This window comes from Ceratina calcarata, unplaced genomic scaffold (genome assembly GCF_001652005.2).
Source record: "Ceratina calcarata isolate Rehan_Ccalc_2016 unplaced genomic scaffold, ASM165200v1 scaffold27, whole genome shotgun sequence".
Classification (NCBI taxonomy): Eukaryota; Metazoa; Arthropoda; class Insecta; order Hymenoptera; family Apidae; genus Ceratina; species Ceratina calcarata.
The window spans coordinates 869,660-891,944 of NW_017149195.1; the positions used below are offsets into that span (position 1 = coordinate 869,660).

General features: G+C 42.0%; 1 protein-coding gene across 7 annotated transcripts in view; it reads right to left on the reverse strand.

Moving 5' to 3' along the window:
• The window catches only part of LOC108623467 (telomerase-binding protein EST1A), a 171,711-nt gene that overhangs the window by 111,542 nt on the left and 37,884 nt on the right, over positions 1 to 22,285 (reverse strand). For all 7 annotated transcript variants that reach the window (XR_003388982.1, XR_003388981.1, XR_003388980.1 and 4 more), the window contains 3 exons: positions 10,799 to 10,980; positions 8,823 to 8,896; positions 4,269 to 4,381 (listed from right to left, as the gene is read on the reverse strand). Coding sequence is in view for 4 of the 7 variants with exons in the window: in XM_026812331.1 (XP_026668132.1) it covers positions 4,269 to 4,381; positions 8,823 to 8,896; positions 10,799 to 10,980 (369 nt within the window). In the remaining 3 variants the exon portion in view is untranslated. The remainder of the gene's footprint in view (positions 1 to 4,268; positions 4,382 to 8,822; positions 8,897 to 10,798; positions 10,981 to 22,285) is intronic.

Consider the following 22,285-nt stretch of genomic DNA (forward strand, 5'->3'; position numbering starts at 1 on the left):
ATTTATTAAAACAATGTGAAACACTAGTCATTTGAGATATTATTTATCTCGTCTATTTGAAGCGCATCATTGTCGGTATATCGAAACATAAAATAGCAATCCACTTCCTGCCTAACAGAACGTTGTGGGAAATATCTTTTCGTTCGCCGAAAAGGAGAACGGCCGTGATTTAATGAATTAACAACAGTCCAACCGTTGTACCGTCGATACGTTTCACGATACGATCTATGAATTATGTACTGTTATCGCGTGTAAACCTGTCTCAAAAGTAAGTGTAACACGACCAAGGACGCGACTCGAAACTAGAACGCTCTTTCCCAGCCTAGCCATCCGGGTCCGTTAGGGTAGACCCAGTTCTAGCCAGGGGTCTCGATTCTACTACGTGAACAACCTCGCGAACGAAAAATTCGCGACACCGTGTCTTGAAAACGTGATCGATCGACAATGGATTTTATGCATTCGTAAGAAAATTGAATTGTACAGAAAGTAGAAACGCAGCTTAAAAGTGAATGCATGGTAAAAGAAGTATCTACATGAAATACATTTTTTATTAATCTGCAGTCTACTTAAATAGTGAAAAAGTTATACAATAAAATGCATTCGTTTCCTCGTTCGATTTTTTACGAATAGGACGTGAAGTAATAACGTTGATATAGGAAAATGAAGGTAATTGTTTAAGTTTCCATTAAGTGAAAGGAATAATTCGCGTTGGACGCGCAAACCGTTCCGAGTGAAATTCAATGCACGCGTTCGCATGTCCAATTACAGAGTTTCTCAGGTCGGGTTCGATAATAATGGTAATTGCGAGTCACGTAATAAGATAATGCAAGGTTAATCAGGGTTGAACGAACTTCGCTAACGTCGGCTGGTATTAATGAGCAACTCATCTAGCAATTCGACATGGTACAGAAGAAATCGAGCGAGTGAATATAATCAAGAAAATATACTCTCCTGTCTGCGGAGGATACGGAATATAAACGTCTGTGCGACGTGCGTAACGCAAGCGAGTAAGTAGATTAGGAGGATTATGGTCAGACAGGTTTAATGTTATACGCGAGACCTACCGATAAAAAGTGAGTTTAACGTTACTCAAGGGGGTCGATTATTTTAATCCCATTTCGGAAATACGTATTAAAGCGAAGTCACACCTATCCGATTAACAGTGACAAATGCACCCTGTGATCTCATAAATAATTAGTGATTTTCATGACACGGGGGAAGAACCAAATTACGCGAATATCGTCCCAATCGATAACGATAATTACTAGTTCAACTGGCAGACTCATCAACGTCATAATATTACAATAATTACTTGCGTGTCAATGTCTACAGTCAACCCTAATTACCCCGGACGTCAGCCATAGGTTACAAATTCCTGCTTAGAAGAAATTGTTAGCGGTCCTTCTGTTCATTTTTTCAAAGAAACTAATGGTATAATACAATCCTGAATAATTAAAAAAAGATTAGAAAAAAAACTAATGCGAAAATGTATAAGAAAATGACGTTACATTTCTTGTCTGAACATGTTTTGTAACAAAGGGATAATAATTATTTGTTTGATGTATCTAGGACAATTGTACTCGAGTGTATAATAAATCATACTCATTGTCAGAACGGGTTCTCAGCCAAAGAAGGTTAACAGAATCACCTGAAAATTAATTCACCCGTCCGAAATTCATTACACAGTTTTTCCTACGCTCCATTACCTCATCAATCCTTGTAACCCGCGCAACGAAGTTAAAAAACGAGTCTGCGGAATTCATGTTAAGGAATCAATTAACCCAATCCTTAATTCTCTATCGTCGATCTACGCGATCTCGTGTGCACTACCGTGTAACTCGTGAAGTATTACCGATGCGCTCATAAATCATCCCGTATACCAAATATGTGATGTACGCCTGACGCATTAACACTTCTGTTTCATTAACCCGCGACACAACCTAAATATCCTTACAGATATAGACATACAAGTAAGTATACACATAATTTCATAGATCCACATAAAACCTGGTAATATATAAGCAGTGTGAATAATAGAAATTATATTATAAATAGATACAGAATCAGGAATGCCTGATATAGATTGCAACTGTCTCATAGATTGTTCTTTTTTTACACGAAGTCAACCCTTTTCCCCAATCGGTAAAGAAATGAAATAAAACTGACATAGAAAAAGGAAGACTGAAAACTGAGAAGACAGTAGCTTGGCGTGGCACCGTGTTTGAACAGCATCGCATCGGGGACTTGTAAAACGGTCTTCTCGGATAGTGTATATGGCACTGGCGGTGGTCACATCGAACGGATTCACCGTTACGTAACCGGCGGCTAGCTGCGGGTCAACACACGGCCAGAAGCGCTTCACCGTTCGAGGAACTTAGGTTTTTCGATTTCAAACGACTGGTCCAGCGAGCGGAGGACTCGAGTGCCATCGCGAGGAATCCACCTGAAGAATCGTGAACACAAAGCTTTGCCCGCGAAACGCGTAATCGACGTTTCAGAAATCGGATGATGGCAAGATAAGAGATTTGTAAAATCAATGAATTGAAAAATTCCAGAAAAACAATGCTTAGAGAAACAGTTTCACAAATTTACTTTATGGAACCATGTGTTTATGTACGAAAGAATAATTCATGTCTGATTCATTTTAGTTAAATCATGCACGAGTACAGAAATGACTAATAATTGTAAATTTCTTTCTGACAAATTGTGAACTTCATGCTTACTTTTTAACCTAGTATTGAATACTAAATACCTCGTCCTATATTTAAATTAAAAAAAAGGAGAAGGTACTTCGTGCTAAACTCATCGAAACGCGATTTCTCATATGAAACTTCTTTACTATTGTTACTGCAACCATACTTCATGAAAGAGACACTTGAGGAAAACCACTTTTCGAATATTAGTTCGCGGCGCAATGAGAAGAAACGGCACGCATCCGCGCGATAACTATTAGCCGGCGAATTATTGCCGTGACATTACTAGGTACGTGCACGCCGGCGATACACAGTAAAATCCGTTGGTAAAAAGCTGGCGGAGTTCCTGAATCTCTGATTGCATTCCTACGGCCATTAGCCGTGCAATTATAATACGGTTACTATCCTCCGTTCGTTCGCGTTGCCCGTGTGCCCACATTTATAATGGCGTGCCGCGACGTATCATTACGTGGTTACAGTAAAGCCCACGGGCTCGTAACGTTCCATTAAAACGTGGATTTGAAATAAGAACACAGTCCCCTTTGGCCGTTCGAACCATCGACCATTATACATATTATACGTGTTGCGTGCACAGATTCTTGTAAAACGAATTTAGACTGCCAAATTGTCAATCGAAACTCGCCTGAGATCGTAAAATAAAACAAATTAAAAGCTAAACTCTGTTTGATGAGGCGACGTGAAATTATGAACATCATTACGTATTTAAAATACGTAAAACGATTATTGTTTTGTAAAATGAAATGACTGTAACATCAGATAGTTTTACAAAGGTATTTGTAGAATATTCTGACTCCAAATTATAAGATACCTTATTTATCTCCTGTACAGTTAAATATAAATCAAACAGCAATTACCATTGGCTGATCGCATAACGGGTAACGTAAAGAAAAGAATGTAGTTGTTTCTACATAAATATTGACCGAGAGCAGAAGTATTTGTATAACTGTGGTCGAATCGAGTACAGTACGTGTAACTTCATCTCGACCGTGTGTATGATTTCTATCTTGAATGCTTCTTCGTCTATTTTGATGGACGATGGGATCGAACGTGTGTTAATGATTACCGATTTACCCGGCTACATTGCATTATTGTATAGGAAATGCGTTTGATGTCAAGGAAATGAAGTGTAATTAAGTAGTCGTCTATTAGTGTGTTCTGTACCTATAAACGAAACTGTTAATTTCCTGTTCCATTACTTCTGGGAGCGGTCAATTGAAATTAATCTCCACAAATTGCACTCGTACATACAATATTTTAATCCCATATAGTTTATTGATATTTGTGCGAAGCATACTATACGCTAATAGATAAAATGCCGTTCCAACTCTATCTTTACCAGAATGGTAAAATAATAAATACTTAAGGAAAATGCTTTACTTTTGCTACCTGACCCAACAATTCACATTAAATTTTAATAATCGTAAGAACATGAAATAAGTGTAGAGAAAAATTTTTCAGGAAAATAAGTTTTGTCCCCAGATTTAAGGCGATAACAAAGTCCTGTTTCACGACTACTAATATCTGGCTAATATATCAATTTATGAATTAACTCACCATCTTCGCGACCCTCCGCGTCCTTGGCCTGTATCAGGATCGTTCTGGGGTAATTCAATTTTTCCAGGAGATTCACCATCGTTGCCAGTCGGCTCCAGGCATCACCAACCGGTCTGTAACCAAACCAAAATCGTCTTCGTTCAGCACGTAAATCTGAGATGAGTCAAAGTTCCATCGTTAAATGCGTATCCAGTTATCGGTTGAAATCACGTAACTAGAAACCGGAACAGGATCCAACCACGGATAGCGATTCATCCCTCGCAATAAATATTCTAACAGTAATTTAGTACAAATGAACTTCTTGACCTCTGATGGAAAACAATTAAAATTTTGAAGCCAAATAAAAAATCTGATAAGCTAGTTTGTTAAAAAGCACAATCCTTTATAAGACGTGCTTCTCAGATTATTTGAAGTTTTCTGACTAGATTTCATTAAGCGAGAAAATCGAAAAATGTCACGTCCCTCATTCTGATCAATTCGAAACCCGTCCCACACGAAAGAGAAAAACGAAGAACAGTGGGACGACTCGAGCCTATCTAGATGCGAAAATAAACGAGTCGTAGTCCGTTCGATCTCATCAAAATTAATAGGAGATCATAGTTTCACGCCTCTCCCGTTCATTGAACGGCGTATCGGTGACATCGTTAAATATACGAGGTGTCGGTAAGCGGTCGTGCACGCGCGTAAGCCATCGCATCGCATCGCATCGCATCGCATCGCGGCATCGTACTTAGGTACAGCCAGCTTACTTCCGTGTTACTGTAAATCCAAAGTCGTCCGTTTAATTATTTTCACCGCGATGAATGGCAGCGCGCGGGGGATCATTTTCCAAGCTATCGATCATTCGATGGTATCGTGCACAGCCCCCGGAGGCGGCGATAAAGAAGCGTGCAGAGCCAGTAAGTAAGTACAGAAGAGGAGGAAAGGAGAGACGAACTGAGAGAGATGGGCAAACGAACAAGATGCGGATAGAAAAGAAAACGCGCACGACGCGACGAGCAGGCCTCGCGGTGCCGGGGATTAATCGATTGCCGTTATGAAAGGTCATTTGTTAATTGCGCTCTGTCTCCCTCTCTCGCTCCCTCATTCTCTTTCCCTCTCATCCCGCACGTTTCCGTTTCGTCGTACGATCGGCAAACCTCTTTATCGCTAAATTATCATCGACTTCTGCGGGGGTTTTATTGAAAGTTAACGCGCCTACGTCAAAAATATCACTTGAATCACGCGGGGGCTTGATTAGATCAGATAATCAGACTGAAAGAGTTAACGTTTCATTGCAAGACACTTGAGTCGTGCACTCTAAGAATATAAACGAAATGAAAAGTAATAATTAGATTCGATACATTTATACAATGCATGTACTTTACAAGAATATCAACACATATGTATTTGTGTTATCAGAAGAAGATACCTAATTAGCAAGGATACCAAAAGATACAAAAAAGTATAATAAAATTTCATAATTACCCAGATGAATAGATTGATATGATATTGAATGATGAAAGGATCTTTTCCGAGACACGTCGTGCTGACGATGACGCAACGGTCCTTATTCCGCGAGGCCGACGCAGTTAATTAAACGTAATTGGATAACCGAAACGCGCATCCGCGATTTTATTACGCGGACTTACCACTTCTTGCTTTAAACGCAAGATATCGTATTAATTAATCGAGTTACGACGCGCACGTATCCTCCTATCAGCCAGGTAGGATGCGAACTGAATTACGTGGATGCCCGAAGGTCGCATCGCCTCGACGGAAGATTATCGAAAAACTAGCTACTGTAACAATAAGTCACGTAGTGAATTATGGAACGTGTATCAAAAACGATGTTTACATTTTGCGTCACGTATCGTTGAAAAAGAAATATTACACATATCAATGTGAAGTAATTTCTGTTAGGAAACGACGTTTCATTTTGCACTATAAGAGACAATTGTATGATCGTGTAACTGTATAATATCGTGTTAATCAGAGCTATTAGGTGACAATCACATATTGTATCCTACTTGAATATCAAACTAGATCAATGTTGTAAAATAATAAGCATTGTGAAGCGGACATATAGTAGAGAACATATAGGGCGAAAAAGAAAGAACGACGACAGTGATTGATCTCGCAATTACATACAGGGTCTCAGGCACGCGCGCTGCAAAGATCAAAAGTTGCTATCCTCGCTGAATGGAGGTGAAAAGAAGAAGATTAAGAGAAGAAGGGGGAAAAATGTGGAGAAAAGGAGGGAAAAGAACGGCGAGGGGATCGACCAAGTCGCGATTCGACGGCAGATTAATTGCGATCCCCGTTCTATAAATAACGACGTAGAGCGAGCGAATCTACGCCACGGTTATCCGGTGGGAGAGTAAAAGAAGACGATCCGCGTCCTTGCCAAGGAAACGCTTCGCTCGCATAATTGTTAATCGTTAACGAGCAACAATAATTAACTTATCCAGTCGGGTATAGCGTGTTGTAGTGGATAGCTGGTTGGTTGGTTGGTTGGTTGGTTGGTTGGTTGGTTGCGCAAAGAGGTGACTTGGATCGCGAGCGTTCGCGCAGTTACGGGACCAAAGGGGCCTTGAAACTCGTTTAATGGACGATAGATCGCATCAGTCGGGCAACCACGACCGTTTTCTCTCTTTTCGACCGCTCTTTTTTCTCTCGTCTCGTTAGAAAGATCCTGAGGATCGATACATTCCCTCGGTCCCCTCGCTCGATACCGAATAAAAACCCTTGTCTCCGATCGCGCTCGAATCATCTGCGAAAAGACCCCCTCTGCATGCCTCGAAACCATCTCTCGGATCCTTCTATTCTCCGAGGATCAATTCGGATTATAATTGGTCTTTAAACTGATCACGCTTCGTGGTCCTGACTGCTGAATACATTCTATTAGCTGATGCACTTTGAATTACATGAATAAATTATTTCTGTTTGCTATCACGAAAGAAGTTGGACAACAGGAATGCAAATATTTTTCAAATCATTACAATTTCTCCATTCTTGCCAGGAATTTTCTGAATTTAATCGCATTATCGATCTACGTGGCATCTCCCTTCTGCATTCTCGAACGGAACAGGTCGCTAACGACGACGCGAGTCGATCCTTGCTGGCGATTCCGTGGCTCCTTTGTCAATCATGGGGGGGAGTATGTAAGAAGATAATTATACGTTGATCAAGCCTTTCCTCGAATCTGGCCGTGTTTTGCATTGCCGGTCGCAACCGACGTGCTTTTATTTTGATGAGTCACTCCCACGCTGAACGTTTCGAGAACGGAACAGGTACACCGGCCGGAGACTTCGATGACCGATTAAGACGATGCTCCTCTCCTCTTTCGACAATGCATATAATCGATTACGGATACAAAGAGAATTTTTAAAAGTTCTTATACTCCCTAAATCGTTTCATGCCTAACTGACTGAAAATTGAATAAGTAAAAATTTTTGTGCTTTGAAAAAGCAATTCCTAATAGTTCCCTCGATTACTGAAATATAATTGGTCTTGTTCTTCACCGAATTATCATAATCAATTAACTTGAACGCATTTAACAAGAGACCCGTGCGAGGATCAACCCGTTGAGAACAATTAAGCGGTTTTCAGCGACATTTCGCGCGGGGTTTGCTCGCGATAAATCACGAGGCACACGTCGCGAAGGTGTTCCTCGTTGCGCGTGATGTCTCTAGTATCCCGAACTTTCACGGCCCGAGAAATTGATGTCTCGCGCGGAGAATTAATAGTCCGACACAACGGTCATAATTCAAAACACCTGAAGTGTCAACCTGAATTAATAGTCGCGCGCCACGGTCACGAATATACATATCTTCCCTTTCCTCCGATGCCTCGAAAGCTTAGGAGATTAATCCGTTTGACAAAAGCGGTGTAGAAGGTCGCCTCTGCTGAGCCATTTTGTAGCTAAATCAATGAATAAACGAAAATCTCGCGAAACAAAATTATCAATATAAAACCTGTAGTACGTTTGTTAAAAGCAAAACATCATCGAGTTCTCAAGATTTATCTTAGTATTGTTTGAACCATGATTGGACGAAATTGATTTTTCCATTCCCTGAGGAAATTTGTCAGACTAATTAACTAGAGAAAAAGACGCCGTTCGTGATGAATAATTTGTGGCCGTGGCGTAATCTGCTGGCAAGCGTATGCAACGTGCAGGGTTACCGACAGCACTCTCTTTCTCTTCTCCGTTTCCAGAAGAGAGCCAGGACACAGTGACCGCGAAACCGCAAACCGCAGGATCACAGAGTTCGAAATAATTCGCAGGTTCTTTCTGCAACCGGCTAATCCTAATACACAAGTCCTTGAGCGTTTAAATTTATCGCTCAAACAATTAGTTCCTCGCAAGGCTGAAATTCTGGATTATCTTTTTCTTTACATTCAGAAAGAAATGTTCTATAAGCATTGAATAAAAATGTTATTAGTCAACTATCTGATCTCTCACTACAGAAGTTAATATAAATGAAATGAAATGAAATGTCGCAGGTAGATCCCCGACGTGAAAGAATAACAAAATACGATAGAATGAAGTATAAGATTCATTAGAGAACTCACCCGACTCTGTAGTCCGTGCAGGATGGGGGTGGATTCCAGACAGTGCTGTGGCAAAGCATCCAATCGCACCAGATCTGGAACGAAAAAAGGATCAGAGCTTAATGGACAACCGTCTAGAAGGAATGAGTAGAATTGTTTCTATTTATAGAACGTCTAAGCGACATTATATTTTGTCCGTCACGTCCATTCATCCTCCAGAAAGTGAATCCTATGTTAGCAATCTAGTATCGCGTCCTCTTTATCAGTAATATTAATGGTCCAACGTTGAACAAGAGCGAAACTCTTGCCATTATTCGTATATTTCGATAGCGATCGGAATTCTTCGGACGAACGTTCATTTTTAATTACTAGACTACACATTTTTATGCAGGCTAAAATACTTGAGTTTAAAAAATTGTACTTCGTACAACAATTTCGTATATCATTTAAGTATTGCTATACGAGCTCAGCCTTTGCTCTTCTTCCTTTCTTATTCTGCATATCGTTTATATATTCTGCATATTTAATTCTTTTATAAATGCACAAAATCTACAGTCTATTAATTACACTAAGCTCGACATTCCTACGCGTCACGTACGTATTTCACTTAATTTAATAAGAAAAAGCTATTTAATGTATGCTCAAAGTTTCATCAGGATCGCGTAACGAGGCAATTAATTAGGTTGATACACGCTGGTGTGCGTTGAACCACGCGAACAATTTGAAACGAAAGCATCTGAAAAATATGCTACACTCGCGATTCGAGCATCGTCGTCGCAGGATCCCCGCGGCGATGGTATCGCATCCTTGAAGGCTGCACCACCTCGAGAACCAGGAAGAGAATCCTGTGACGCAGCGCGCGGTTCGAATGGGGCTTGTCATACGAGTTGACCTTTATCGATGGAGCGTGCGTGCATAGTTTACGTGCGATAGGTGCATTAATCGCGAACACGGGCTCGCATAATAAGTCGGGACACGAGGGAACGAACCAGGTCCCGAGCTGACAACGGCCACCGGCGCGACGGACGCTACGCGTGGGTGCGAACGCTCGCTCGCTTCATAAATTTTCCGCCGCTTAAGTGCGAGCCTTCACGGATTATGCGGCGATGACATGAACGTCGACGGGCAACGATCGAAACGAGTTCAACGAAAAATTCGTACCCGGGTACTTATAGGTAGCCGCGGTTCGAGGTACGCGCGGCGGAGCTGGTTTCGTGTGACAATTAAAAATTTTAACGGTAATGAATTACGCTGCTAGTGGTTGCACGTCGGGGATGATTTATAGCGTTGCAGAGTCGCTTTGAGGTTGCTGCAGAAGGAATTAAATTTGTTGTTACGCTGTCAAAGTACCCGTTGTAGTTGACCTTTGTACAATTGTGTATAGAAATCTTTTTATTAAATTTTTTTACGGATACATGTATTATTATTTAATTGATTGAATTGAGCCTCATGACGGTGAATGTACGTAGAAAGAAAACTTAAGAGAACTCGGTATTCGTTATATTATTCATCGTATTAAAATAATTAATCAATGATTAATTTATAGCGTCGCCACTGACAGTCTGCTGAGTAACCGTCCATGTTATTTCCACTAAAGAATCTTGAAAAGACAATCGAACCCGTTGACTCACAACGCCGATTGTTCATCATCCTCGACAGTTACTGATTTTCTCAAGTCTTTTTCTCAGATTGATCGATCGATCGATAATTGATATAGGAGATAAAAGGCGAAAGAACGACCGCGTGCATATATTTCATAGACCAGCCGCAATGAAACGCGGTAAAAAGATTCCGAAACCAGCGTTAAAACCGTATAGACACAGGTGTCCGTCTACGCGTATTTCTCCTTTTTCCGAGTTCTTTTTCCAAGATCCTCGACGGTGATTAAAATCTGTACAATTAGAATGACTCGAAGTTTTCCCGGTACGGTGAAAGTTTCTCGGAAAAAGGAGATCTTGATAGGGATTCATTAGATATGCCAGAGATAACGGAAATACCTTGATAGCTGGTAAAAGGACTTGCATGTCCTCGCTAACAACCATTCTCGGCTCCTCGCCGCTGTCCAACTGAGACTTGAGCAAGGACACGCCACGTTCTAAAATCAAATTGAACATCTGCAAGGATACAACCAGTGCCCTTTCTTGGACCTCGGACCGGTACCCCTGCTCCATTTGGGAATCTGAAACAACGAACCGAAGGATTAGACCGTTAGCAACATCACCGTTAAACCGATTTAAAAGGTTCTACGCTAATGGCGACAGTTCCGTTTAAGCGAAGAATTTGATCTTCGATTTAATTGGAAAATGCGTGATCAATGATTAAAAATGGCTAGAGTTCCTTCGTTCAATCGAATGCAATAAAACCAAGCAAGTATATGATCATAATCAGCTGTTAAATTAAGTGGATAATACATATATGTCTGTAATACAGAATGAGAGAATTGATGAAGCTAGAAAACGCTCGAAACTCCAAGATTCGCATGAAATTTGATACGACCCGCTGTCGGTTTGCTCCCGATAGAGACATAAGTGTAAGAGTACTCGGTATCCCGTGGCGAGCAGGGTCGAGTTAGCGTAAATTCAATTTACTAAGGACACCCGGGCGAATACGTGTGTTCCCTACCATAACGCGGCTCACGGCGGTGCAGCGTAGGGTTTATTACGCGAGAGGCACCTCTCCCAACGGTACCCCTAACGTCTGGCAGTTTAATTTATCGCAGGCGAGGATAATAATTAGCGTTTAACTGCGAGCTACGGCCCGGACCACGGCCCGTGTGGTCTTCTTCCAGGGTTGGGAGTGTAAAGGGTAATTAGTTAGAGAAGATTTATAGAAAAGGCTTAACTAATTGCCAATACGATCATTAGCGAAAATTACGCGTATCGTACTGTCTAATTCCTCTTCGATTTCCTCATCCGTTTAATCTCCCCGCATGTGTTCGAATATCGTTTACACGATACAAGATAGATAATAGTTTTTGTTATCAGTCGTTATCGTTTAAAGGAGGTTTCCTGCGATATTAATTACCTGGCTAACATTGCCTTCTCGGCAACGAGTTGAGAAGTAATAATTAAAGACGAACGAAATTATGCAAAAAAAAAAATTGGATATTCTGTGTCTACGCTAATATTTCAATTAAATCTCTGATACAATGCAAAATGTGATGACAAAGTAAAATACAATTTCCTTTATGAAAAGATTATTCAAAATACGAAACGTATATTTCCGTTACAAAAGGAACCATATAAGTGGTTCCCTCGTTCCGAGCAATTAGCCGTTACGAGAGCCTCGATTGCCGCCCGACAATTTTCCACCGAGTGTAACATCAGTCGAATTACCAAACTCGTCCGAGTATCACAACTAGAAGCTGCAACAGTTTGCAGAACGGCGGACGTTAATTCGATTTGATGCGCGAACAAGGGGGCCACGGAAGGCGTCTGCGTTCTTTCCTAATGAACTCTGAGCGACAGCGACGCGTCTCGCAGAAAACGCGTGCCCCGTTTCAACGGAGTCTGTCGAGGTCAACCTGCCTCTATTCCCAGTGCGCCGATATTAACGTGATTACCTCGCGAAAACGGACGGGAATCGAGTTAGCCCAGCTGCTCGGTTAATTCCATTAGCATCGATCCAGACTGGACCGACCGAATCGCTGCTGCACCGCGCCGTATTTCCTAGCCACGTTTTCCGCGAGAGCAATAACGAATTTTCACAAGTTTAATTCCCCGTCGCCAAGAATGAAGTGCTCTATTGTCAAATTAATGAAGCCACTAATGGACCGAGAATAGGAGCTCGAATAAAAATACTTTAATAAAGACAGATCGTTTCTTCTTGCAATTATAAATATCTGAAGTAATAAGTAAAGAATATACAAGTTCTCTTTTAATTGAAAAGAGACAACGTTCTCTTATACAGAGGACAAAAGCCACGTATTACTTTGTTATTTAGTAACGAAACTAGATCAAATCTTCCGGTCATGAAACGGGCAAGAACGGAGAAATCAAAAAGAGGCATTCGTGCGTGAAAATTGAACGAAAGCCGTGACGAAACTCTCTAGACACTCCTTGGTTTTACACGTATGTAAGTGTGAACAACCCTTTAAATCGCGACTCGCGACCAATTTACTGGATTTACGATTTGACGCTCGTCCCATCGGGAGAGATACCGCGAATGCGAACACAGCCGCCCGTCGCGTGAACGCAGTTCGCCTTAGAAAAAGAGGCACCCTCGGCTACCGCGGACGGATACTCATTACGATGATAATTATCGTTATTAAGGGGAATGACTGTTCGAGCTTGACCGTTTTACGATTTTACGCCTGAGTCTCTGAATAATCACGTACGTTGCTCGGAAGATGCCTGAGATTCGATTAATAGATATTATAATCAATACGTAATTCTAATGTTAACTACGATGTAGAAAGTACGATTTTCCTCTTCGGAATTAATGCTCCAGGCAATAATGTTTTATCAAAGATCAGCTCGAACAATCTTCCCTTAATTCGTGATTGGCCAAAAAATGTTCAAATTGCGAGTACACGTTACTCTGACGAGACAACTGATAGACAAATACGGATGATCCCCTGACAGACAAGCACAATAAAAAATCTGATGTATTATAAATTGAAAAACGTGACGAGATACGACGTACGTCCAATGTACGTAAGCGAAAAACGGGGGAGAAAAAGTGAAGATCGCAAAGGGGAGGACAGCGTGAAAAGTCCGGATAGTTATCGCGTCCCTCCTGGTACCGTAGGATACCTACAATGTTGCAACAGACAAATTGATCGACTGAGGGTTTGAGAAGGGGCGACACGTTTCACTCATGCGAGGCTCTCGCGGCAGACCTTCTCCTCTAAAAAGATGACTGCGATGATGGGCGTTCAACCCGTTACCGGGAATAATTGGACGTCGGCGTATCTTCCGCGAAAGGACAGCCGAGGCTGAATGGTACTTCTCGTAAATACGCATAAATTTCGCACGCCGCAATTATACCTTACATGTATCATCATAAATACACGCTTCGTACCACTTACGCGTTGCTTTCATTACTTTGTATCAAATTATGTCCCTCCAATTACATTCTATTACGTCGTTGTTGTTTCAAAAAGACACATAATGCAAGTGTTTTTATTTTCTAACTCTTAGAACCATACATATGAATATACACGATGTAATCGAGTTCAAATGACCAAGCAATGTATGCTATCAATTATTTTGTTTCTTGTCTCCCTCATAAAACATGCTTCCATTCCCTAATTTTTACTCGATTTAAGCAGACATTCATAAAGATATCAGAAGCAATATAATTCCTTATACTCGCATCGAGCGTTCCTATTGTATCACGCGTGTGAGACGAAACACAGGCGAGCGTCGTATCATCATCCTTCGACGGAATATAATCTCTAATGCCTGGGCGCTACGAGCCAACATACATATAGTTCCCATTACCGAGGAAATTGATGATTCCAGTATCTCTAGACTGCCGACGAATATAACGAGAGGCATCAATCGGCGGGAACGGTTGAATCCGGTGGCACGCAAAGAAGCTGATCGCCGGGAGGTTCCTGGCGCCACGGCGAACTCACCCTGGACGCCATACCCTGGCGCCATGTAGACTTTATACCTACTCTCAGCGAGACCGAAGTTTCTCATAATCAATGGAATTATCGCGTGCCTCGTTACAAAGTGCCAGATACAGCAGACGAAGTCAGAACTTCAATTACCTTTATCAAAATATTAATTGCAAAAAAATTGTTGTTGAAGCTCGTATTTCATGGAAATAAGAGAATCATTTTTAAATTTTCGATATGATCGAGGCTAAATTACTTGAACCACTCGAAACTGCTACAGGAACCCTAATGTAATAATGGTAATCTTTTTCAGTTTATCTTCTTGAGTATAAACGTTTATAAAGCCTCGTGCACACCGAAGATAACGTGAAGCGTCCTTGGCGCGGGTTTTTCCCCGCGAACGGTCCCGAGAAAGAGGCAAGAGACGCGACGCACACGCGGACCACGGACGAAGGAGGAAAATAAAAGGAAATCCGTAGGAAGAGAGGCGGGCTAGCGAGCCGGTCCGGTCGTTATGCTCGCTGCTCGTGTACGCGAGTTAAGTTATCGTAAACTGGTTTATCCGGGGCCCGGAGAATGGTGCGCGGTTCGCGAGGACGATTTAATAAAATGGCGCCAGTCAGCTAGCTGGATATCCGATTACGATATCCCAGCGCAGCGCCGGCCGGGCCGCGCGCATCGCAGCCGCTGATAAATTCCGCGAGAAAACGGTGGGCCGCGGTCATGCGTGTCGATAACCCTCAGACAGAGGGGAGTTAACATGCCCACCATACTACCGCTACACGAACCGCTTTAGAGAACGTGTAAAGCATTCTGCGAGGTATACGCGAATCAACCGGCCGGGTTGTCCCTGTCTGACCAATTTCGACTCTTTCTACTTGCATCACGTTCAAGCCTGTCTTCAAGATTTCATTACTTACGTCAGCTAAGATTGAACATCAAGCTTAAATTTCATATAGAATAATCGACTATGTACTGAAGTACAATTGCGTATTGCATTACACGTTACGGAGTATAATTTACCATTAGTTTTTAACATAACGATCCTATAACCAGCCGAGTTTATGTTGTATGAATTTATCTAAGCGCAAAATGAATTTAATTGTGGAAACTAAATATGATGAAAGTTCGCATGGGCCATCTGTTTCTATCAAAACTAACGAAGACATCGACTCTGGTTTTTGTCCAGCTACTGACGCTTGAGAATCATGCCAGTAGCAATCATCTTTTATATTCCGTCTGAAAACGGAGGCTGCAGCAAAGGCAGAAGAAGAAGAGGACTGCAGCAGGGAGAAAAGGTGGGCACGAAGAAGAAGAAAAGATAGAGGGAGAGGTTTATTCGTCTGCAAATTAGTCACGAAGTCGGCAGATCGGAGTGGCATCGAGAATAGTGGTGGCGCTGCCACGAACTGTGGTGGTGGTTGAATAGCTTCTGCTGCCAATCCGGAGAGAGCTCAACGGACGACCTTGGCGAGGCCTTGCGAGGTCGCTGACATGATTCCGTCCTGTCTACGGTCTCGAGGAGAGAAAGAGAGAGAGATATTTTACCAGGATTAGGAGAGAAACAGGGAGAAAAGTAAAAGAGAGAAAAACAGACAGATGGGTGGCGGTTGAGGACGCGATCTCTCATCATCTGCCATGTTCATGGATTTTCTTATATGATATCCAAAATTGTCCATTAGGACGAAATAAAAAGTCTTACAGACATTTACTCTCGTCCACCCAAATGTAACAACGAATGTGAGCTTGAAGAAGAGTCGTTTTACGTCGACATAAAAGCAGATGAAGAATATTTCTCTCGTGCCGCGAACTACCTCATTTGAACTTTAATTATACAACCGGGACGTGCTTAACATCGTTCAGGGAGAAAAAGGAAAAATCTAAGAAGGACGGGGGACAGTTTTGTATCGGCTCCATGGGCGGCTTGTGTATCCCATGTAATATTCTGGCACTAATTTGCGCGTGGATACGTGACGGGAACAGGAAGACTCTTTCTTCCTATAATCATGATTGAAAATGATACTCCCGTAGTAATAAACGTGGACATTGCCTGGAACTAACGAGTTAACCCGAACGACGCTTCCGACGTCACCGTGGACAAATAAAACAAATCTTTTTCCTCCCTCGTATGGTACGCGATCATAGTTCTAGGAAACAACAGAATTATTCTCGGCATTAATAGAATAGCTTTCTACCCTTTTATAATGCGCACGACTCTCAAAAAATAAAAAAAAAACTGTCAGCCTTCCTTCGTAATACGAAATATGTAAAGAAAGGATTTCCCTGTTTTGCATATTACTTTGACATGGAACAAATTACAGACATATGTCCGCATTTAAATTTGCAAAATTCATGATACCTTTCCTAGAATCAGCTGATAGATCGACGGGCATTATCATCCGGACACGTAGATCCTTTAAGAGAATCCCCGCGATCCATGAAAGCGATCCTTATTTATCATAGATGGTGGCACATGTCAGTAAACAACTAAACTAAACTATCTACTATAATGAGTCGAATAAATCATCGAAGGAACAGGTATTGTATTTCAGGAATCCCACCAGCTTTTCTTTTTCGCGATGCCCTGCATATAAAAATGAACCACGCAAATGTAATCAATGATGCCTCGAGTATTTATAAATATTCTTCCGAAAAGCGTACTAAAAATAATTATACTATTTAACTTAAACTTATCATGTATCCATAATATCTCCGACTGAATAATTGTAAATTAAAGTCGACCGCAAGTAGAATACGTCGTTCGTGTTCAGACATCTATCACTCCGTCGTTCTTCCCTTTGTTCCCGATCGGAAACGAAACGAAGCAGCAGTCGAACAACCATCGGAACGGGCGCGTGTCGTTTACTGCTGTTCGCTTCACAAAAGGTATTCCGAATAGATCGAGGTATTTGAGAGACGCGAGGAATTCCGAATACCTGACTTCCACTGTTCTATCCGATACGCGGGCTCCCTTATTCGCCCGGTGTTTCCTTTCATCTTCCAAGAAAGTGATCATTGGGTGCGTGGCCGGGGCAAGAGAGGATCGAGCTGAAGATATTTGAAGCGATTTTACGACTCTGCCTCGAAGCACCGAGCGATATTTCACGCCTCTGAAGCGCGGAAACAGGTAAGAGGGATGCTCCCATCAAAGAATTCTTTGAGGAGTAAAGAGATTTCGATGAATTTAGAGAGAGGATGAACTTTGTAACGAACATTCAGATGTACTTGCATTAACGTTTCACGACACCCGTAGTAAAACCTGTCTCCCAGAAACAAAGTTTATATAAAGTAAGTATATTCAATACATGTACATCTATAAAGAACAGTAATTGAACGATTATCTACAGAAGGAGACGTGTCGATTCTGCGTAGCATGCGCAACGCAACGTGGGAACTTGACTTCTTGTTCGCAGGAAACCAATCGGAAATAATGCGAGCATTCCCTAAAGATAGAAGAAAGGGCAAGACCCTCCCTAACTCTGTTCCACCGTGTTCTTTTATCCGCATTGCGGTTCCCGTGGGACAACTTGCCTCATCCCTGGAGTTTCTGCACGAAAGGAAACCACTGTGACGTGACCGAGCCGAACCGTACGACACACGCGGACCGATTTGTTCCAATGCTTGCACTTCTTCCAAAGAAGCGAAAGTGCAAATGAAAGATGAGACAATGTCGTTGGAAATCGAAAGAAGGACTTTTTACAAAGCAACCACAATCGAATCGTATCGCCGCAACTGGATGACAATTGCAACAGTATAGGGGCTACGTTTCAAACGAGGTTTCTTGCGAATGAAAAACATAATGAAGATTGTCTCGCGTTGAAGAAATGAAGTGATTGTATGTCCACACGTTTTATTTACCTCTGACGTGTTTTTGTACATAATGCTCTCTCAGTGCTATTCAACACCCAAGTTTTAACTCTACCCGTGACACGTCCCATCTTTCAGCATAGTCTAATTTAAAATAGCCTATCTTCGCGCTATCACTTACGATCTTGTTGCTCTGATTACCTTATCTATATTAACAGCAGGATCATTAGCGAGTGGCTCGTTAGAATTAATGAAAGCGGCGTCTACAATTTCACTCAGACGAAAAATTTCACGCGATTCATCAACGTCAGATGCGATATAATTAATCTTTCCCATTAAAACGTACGTCGGACACGATTCGTCTTCCAATACAACCTCCTTCCCGATTGACCGTGATTAAAATTCGCCTTCTTTTTCTACCAATCTTTCGATCCGTAATCGAATTATAATCTACATCGCGAGGTACTATAGGAACAATACTTTATCAATTTGCAGAAGAATTAAATGTCTTCCGTCATTGAAAAATTGGTAACAGCGATGCATGCTCGTATTTTATTTCAAAGCAATATCAGCTTCTTCCGGACAATCGTTAGTCAGGTAACGATCGAACGAAGCGAAGATCTCGGGAACATAAAATTCTGCGTGGTTGCGTTTCTTTTCGTTTCCTCGACGAATAAAAGGTATGGGGCCATAAAATATGTCGCGCGCGAAAGTGGGCGACGCCGCCGATGCTGAAGATATATCCACGTGCCTCAAATGAACGTTATGTAAATACGCGCCGCGAAACACGAGCTTGGTCCACGGTCAAGAGAGAGGGAGATAGGAAGAAGCACGGGAGGACCGGTCGATACGTAGCCTGACACATACCATCGTCGCGGCTAAATGAAATTGGTGGTCTTTGCCGTTGATGTATGGCGGAATGAAACTGTGAACAGGCCTTCCTTTCTTCTCTCATGCATATTCATCCGTAACGTCCTACGCTCGCAGGCCCCCGGCCACGGGATTCGGAACTTAAGCTCATTCACGAGCGAATCTGTCGATTTCATTACCATTACCCTTTCGCGTGCCGCGCAAAATTAATGGATTATTGTAATTTCACGTTGTTCGCGGCGAACGCAACGTCGAGTTGTCACGCGTCCAAACCTGGGATAAAAATAGCAGCTACGAGATGGAACGAGAGAAAAAAGATTTATGCACGTTACAAGTTCTAGGTAGACTAGCCGATTATTTTTAGACGAATGAATTACGATGCGAAAAGCGGGAAACATTGGAAATGACAGAGGGACGGGAGTCGATATTACCAGTCACGACCAGACTTCCGTTCTTCCTAGGAACGCGTCGATGTCTGTCACTTTTCTCGTTCGTTTTATCATTCGTCCATTCCTTTTCCTTTCGGATCTCTGCGCGTTTCGATGCAAATATACGTGACGTTTGTTACAGAGGCGACGCTCGCGTCCATCGAGACTCCTGATTTATCTCGATTTTAACGTTCCACGACCTACAAAGTTTTTTGGCACATCGATTTGTCGGTGTGTTAAAATTTGAAAGATGACATGGGTTTGACTCGTGAGAAGGCGGCAACGAGAAAGTTGTGTTCGTTTTGAAAGGAAGGGTGCGAAAAACGAAGATTATAAAGTCAGACAGCTGATCTCGTTAACGATATTTTCAAGCTCTCAAGAATAGACATGGGAGAACGTTCAAATCTCTTGCCGACTCGTAAAATCGTAATATAAAGTAGTTACTAGTGAAGCTAATGAGAATTCGCTTCGTTTTCGCAGTTATTAAAATGTTTAACTAATATAATGTAGTGTGATTAGCAAGATATGTGATTTGATAGTAAAGGTTTCACTGGATAATTCTTCAATTATCGCAGACAATTACCTTGTAATGCGTACGGATGAATAACGCATGGCATTCCATGCAACAGATATCTTTAAAAAATATACGATTCACCGTGAGAACGCAATTTTCTCAGTATTGTACTTCCTCCTTATGATTTTGCTATCTTAAACAGTTGCCCTATTGCATAACTTGAACGCGGCGAGCAATGATTCTCTATAAGTGATCATAAACTTGATCAATTTAATCGATCCTCGATATTACCTCTGTAGTTATCGAGAGATTCGTAAAAGACAAAATGAGAAACAATTAAACGATCCCTTAAATATTTCTCATTTTATATGATGTACGAAGAAAAAAATATTTTTCAAGTGTCAGCAGAAATCGATGCAATGAATCGCGGAACACAGGTGTGGGGTGGAACATCGCCGAAGGGCAGACAGATCGTGCGTAATCATTAGTCAAATGGCGTCGCGCATTTAGTAGATGATCCGGTGGTACTCGTACCTCTCGATTAATCATAGAGTCGGCTTATTCAGTCCGTGGGTATGTAATGACGTATGTGCGATCGCAATTTAATGGGTTGGCTACCAAATGAAAGCCAAATCGCACGGATTTGCTTGGGTAATTCGCTGTGAAATGAGACGGCTACGCTTTTCGCCTATAATTTCCATGTCAACGATTATTTATCGGCCCCTTTGATCGAAGATATTTATGTACGTCGAGGCAACGTTTGGATCGATTATCATAAATGAACGCGAATTTACAAATCCATGTTATATTTCACGGCTTCCGATTATTAATTCATCTTTAAGTTTTCAAAAAATTTATACGAATTAAAAATTCCGTGACGGAAAATCTTAAAGACTTTATAAATCGCTTCATTTTGTATGTCTTACTTATCTCAGTGGATAATCGGAGACAGATTCTAATAGTACCGAGGAAAAGCTAACGATATTTCGTAAAACATGCGTGTCCCAAGCGTTTATGGAACCGCGGCCGTGTACCCTTAGCGATGACCCATATGACCCGCGGACAATCTCGGAAAGCTCCGCAAGTTACTAAACGCGACACGTTTCCTCGGCGTGCAGCCTCCGCAAAAGGAGTCTTTCCGCGGATCAAGAAAATTGCGGTCGTCCTTATTGTTATTCCACGCATGCGACGAAAGAGCAAGCGTGTGCGTTGATTGTCCAATGACACGCGTGATTTGCACGATGCGATATGACGATTCACCAGCCGGCGTATTTATTTCAGCGTTTAATGAAATCCGAGAATATTAACTCTCCTATTGAGCATTCAATAGGATTTCTATAGAACTATAAACTATTTTGAAGATCGAACGTATAGAATCTAATTAGAATCCGCATGCAAGTACTGGGCTAGGCTTTTTGCGACCGACGCATACTCTGTCGCTGCGTACAGTGGCTGCTACCGAGTACTATTACAGAAATAAAAAGTTCACTCGGCTCAGCATCATCCCATCTCTCTCTCTCTCTCTCTCTCTCTCTCTTTCTCTCTCTCTCGTAATACTGTTCGTTCACCCGACCTTCGCAAGGTCACGAGCTAGGGTGAAAAAACTGGAAGCTGGCGGAGGAGGGAGAGAAGTCGCGGGGAGGGATGGAGGAAGAGGCAGGGCTAATCAACGCCCGGAGTCATGCTCCAGAGAACACGCTGCAGGAAGAAAATGCGAAGATGGAAAGAGATCGCTGCTGGTTGCAACGGTGCGGTGGAAAAAACAAACGGAGAAGAAAGATCAAAGATGCGATCGATAAGAAACGAATGCCAGGCGAGGAACTAGAATTGCTTAAACTAGGAGTTACCTAGGTATACAGTTGGAGAACATAAAAACTTGAGATAGTACGTTGGATGATTGTGAAAGTATTTGGTATCGTGAAAGTAATAAAACTGCCTTGGAATTCTTGATCAGATATTGCTTAAGTTTCCAGGCAGTTAAACGGCACTTTGAAAAAGAAAAAAAGCGTTTAAACTGAAATTCGCGGAACTTTGACAGATCTGAATCTGACGCATAACAGTGAAAAGCGTTGGCAGTCGGATAGATCCAATGTAGAAAAAAAAATTCGATCTCGGTACTTTATTGTCACGAAGTGCAACGCACGCAATATCCGGTGAAACCCGTTTGCATCGATCCACGCCGCAGCGCATCGAGAACCTTTTCGACCTCCTCCCTCCTTTCCTACGACGCTTCGTGTTGTCGGTGCTTGCTGCGTGTCGCGCGATCCCGAGTTAAAAATAACACCTCGCCGGATATTTA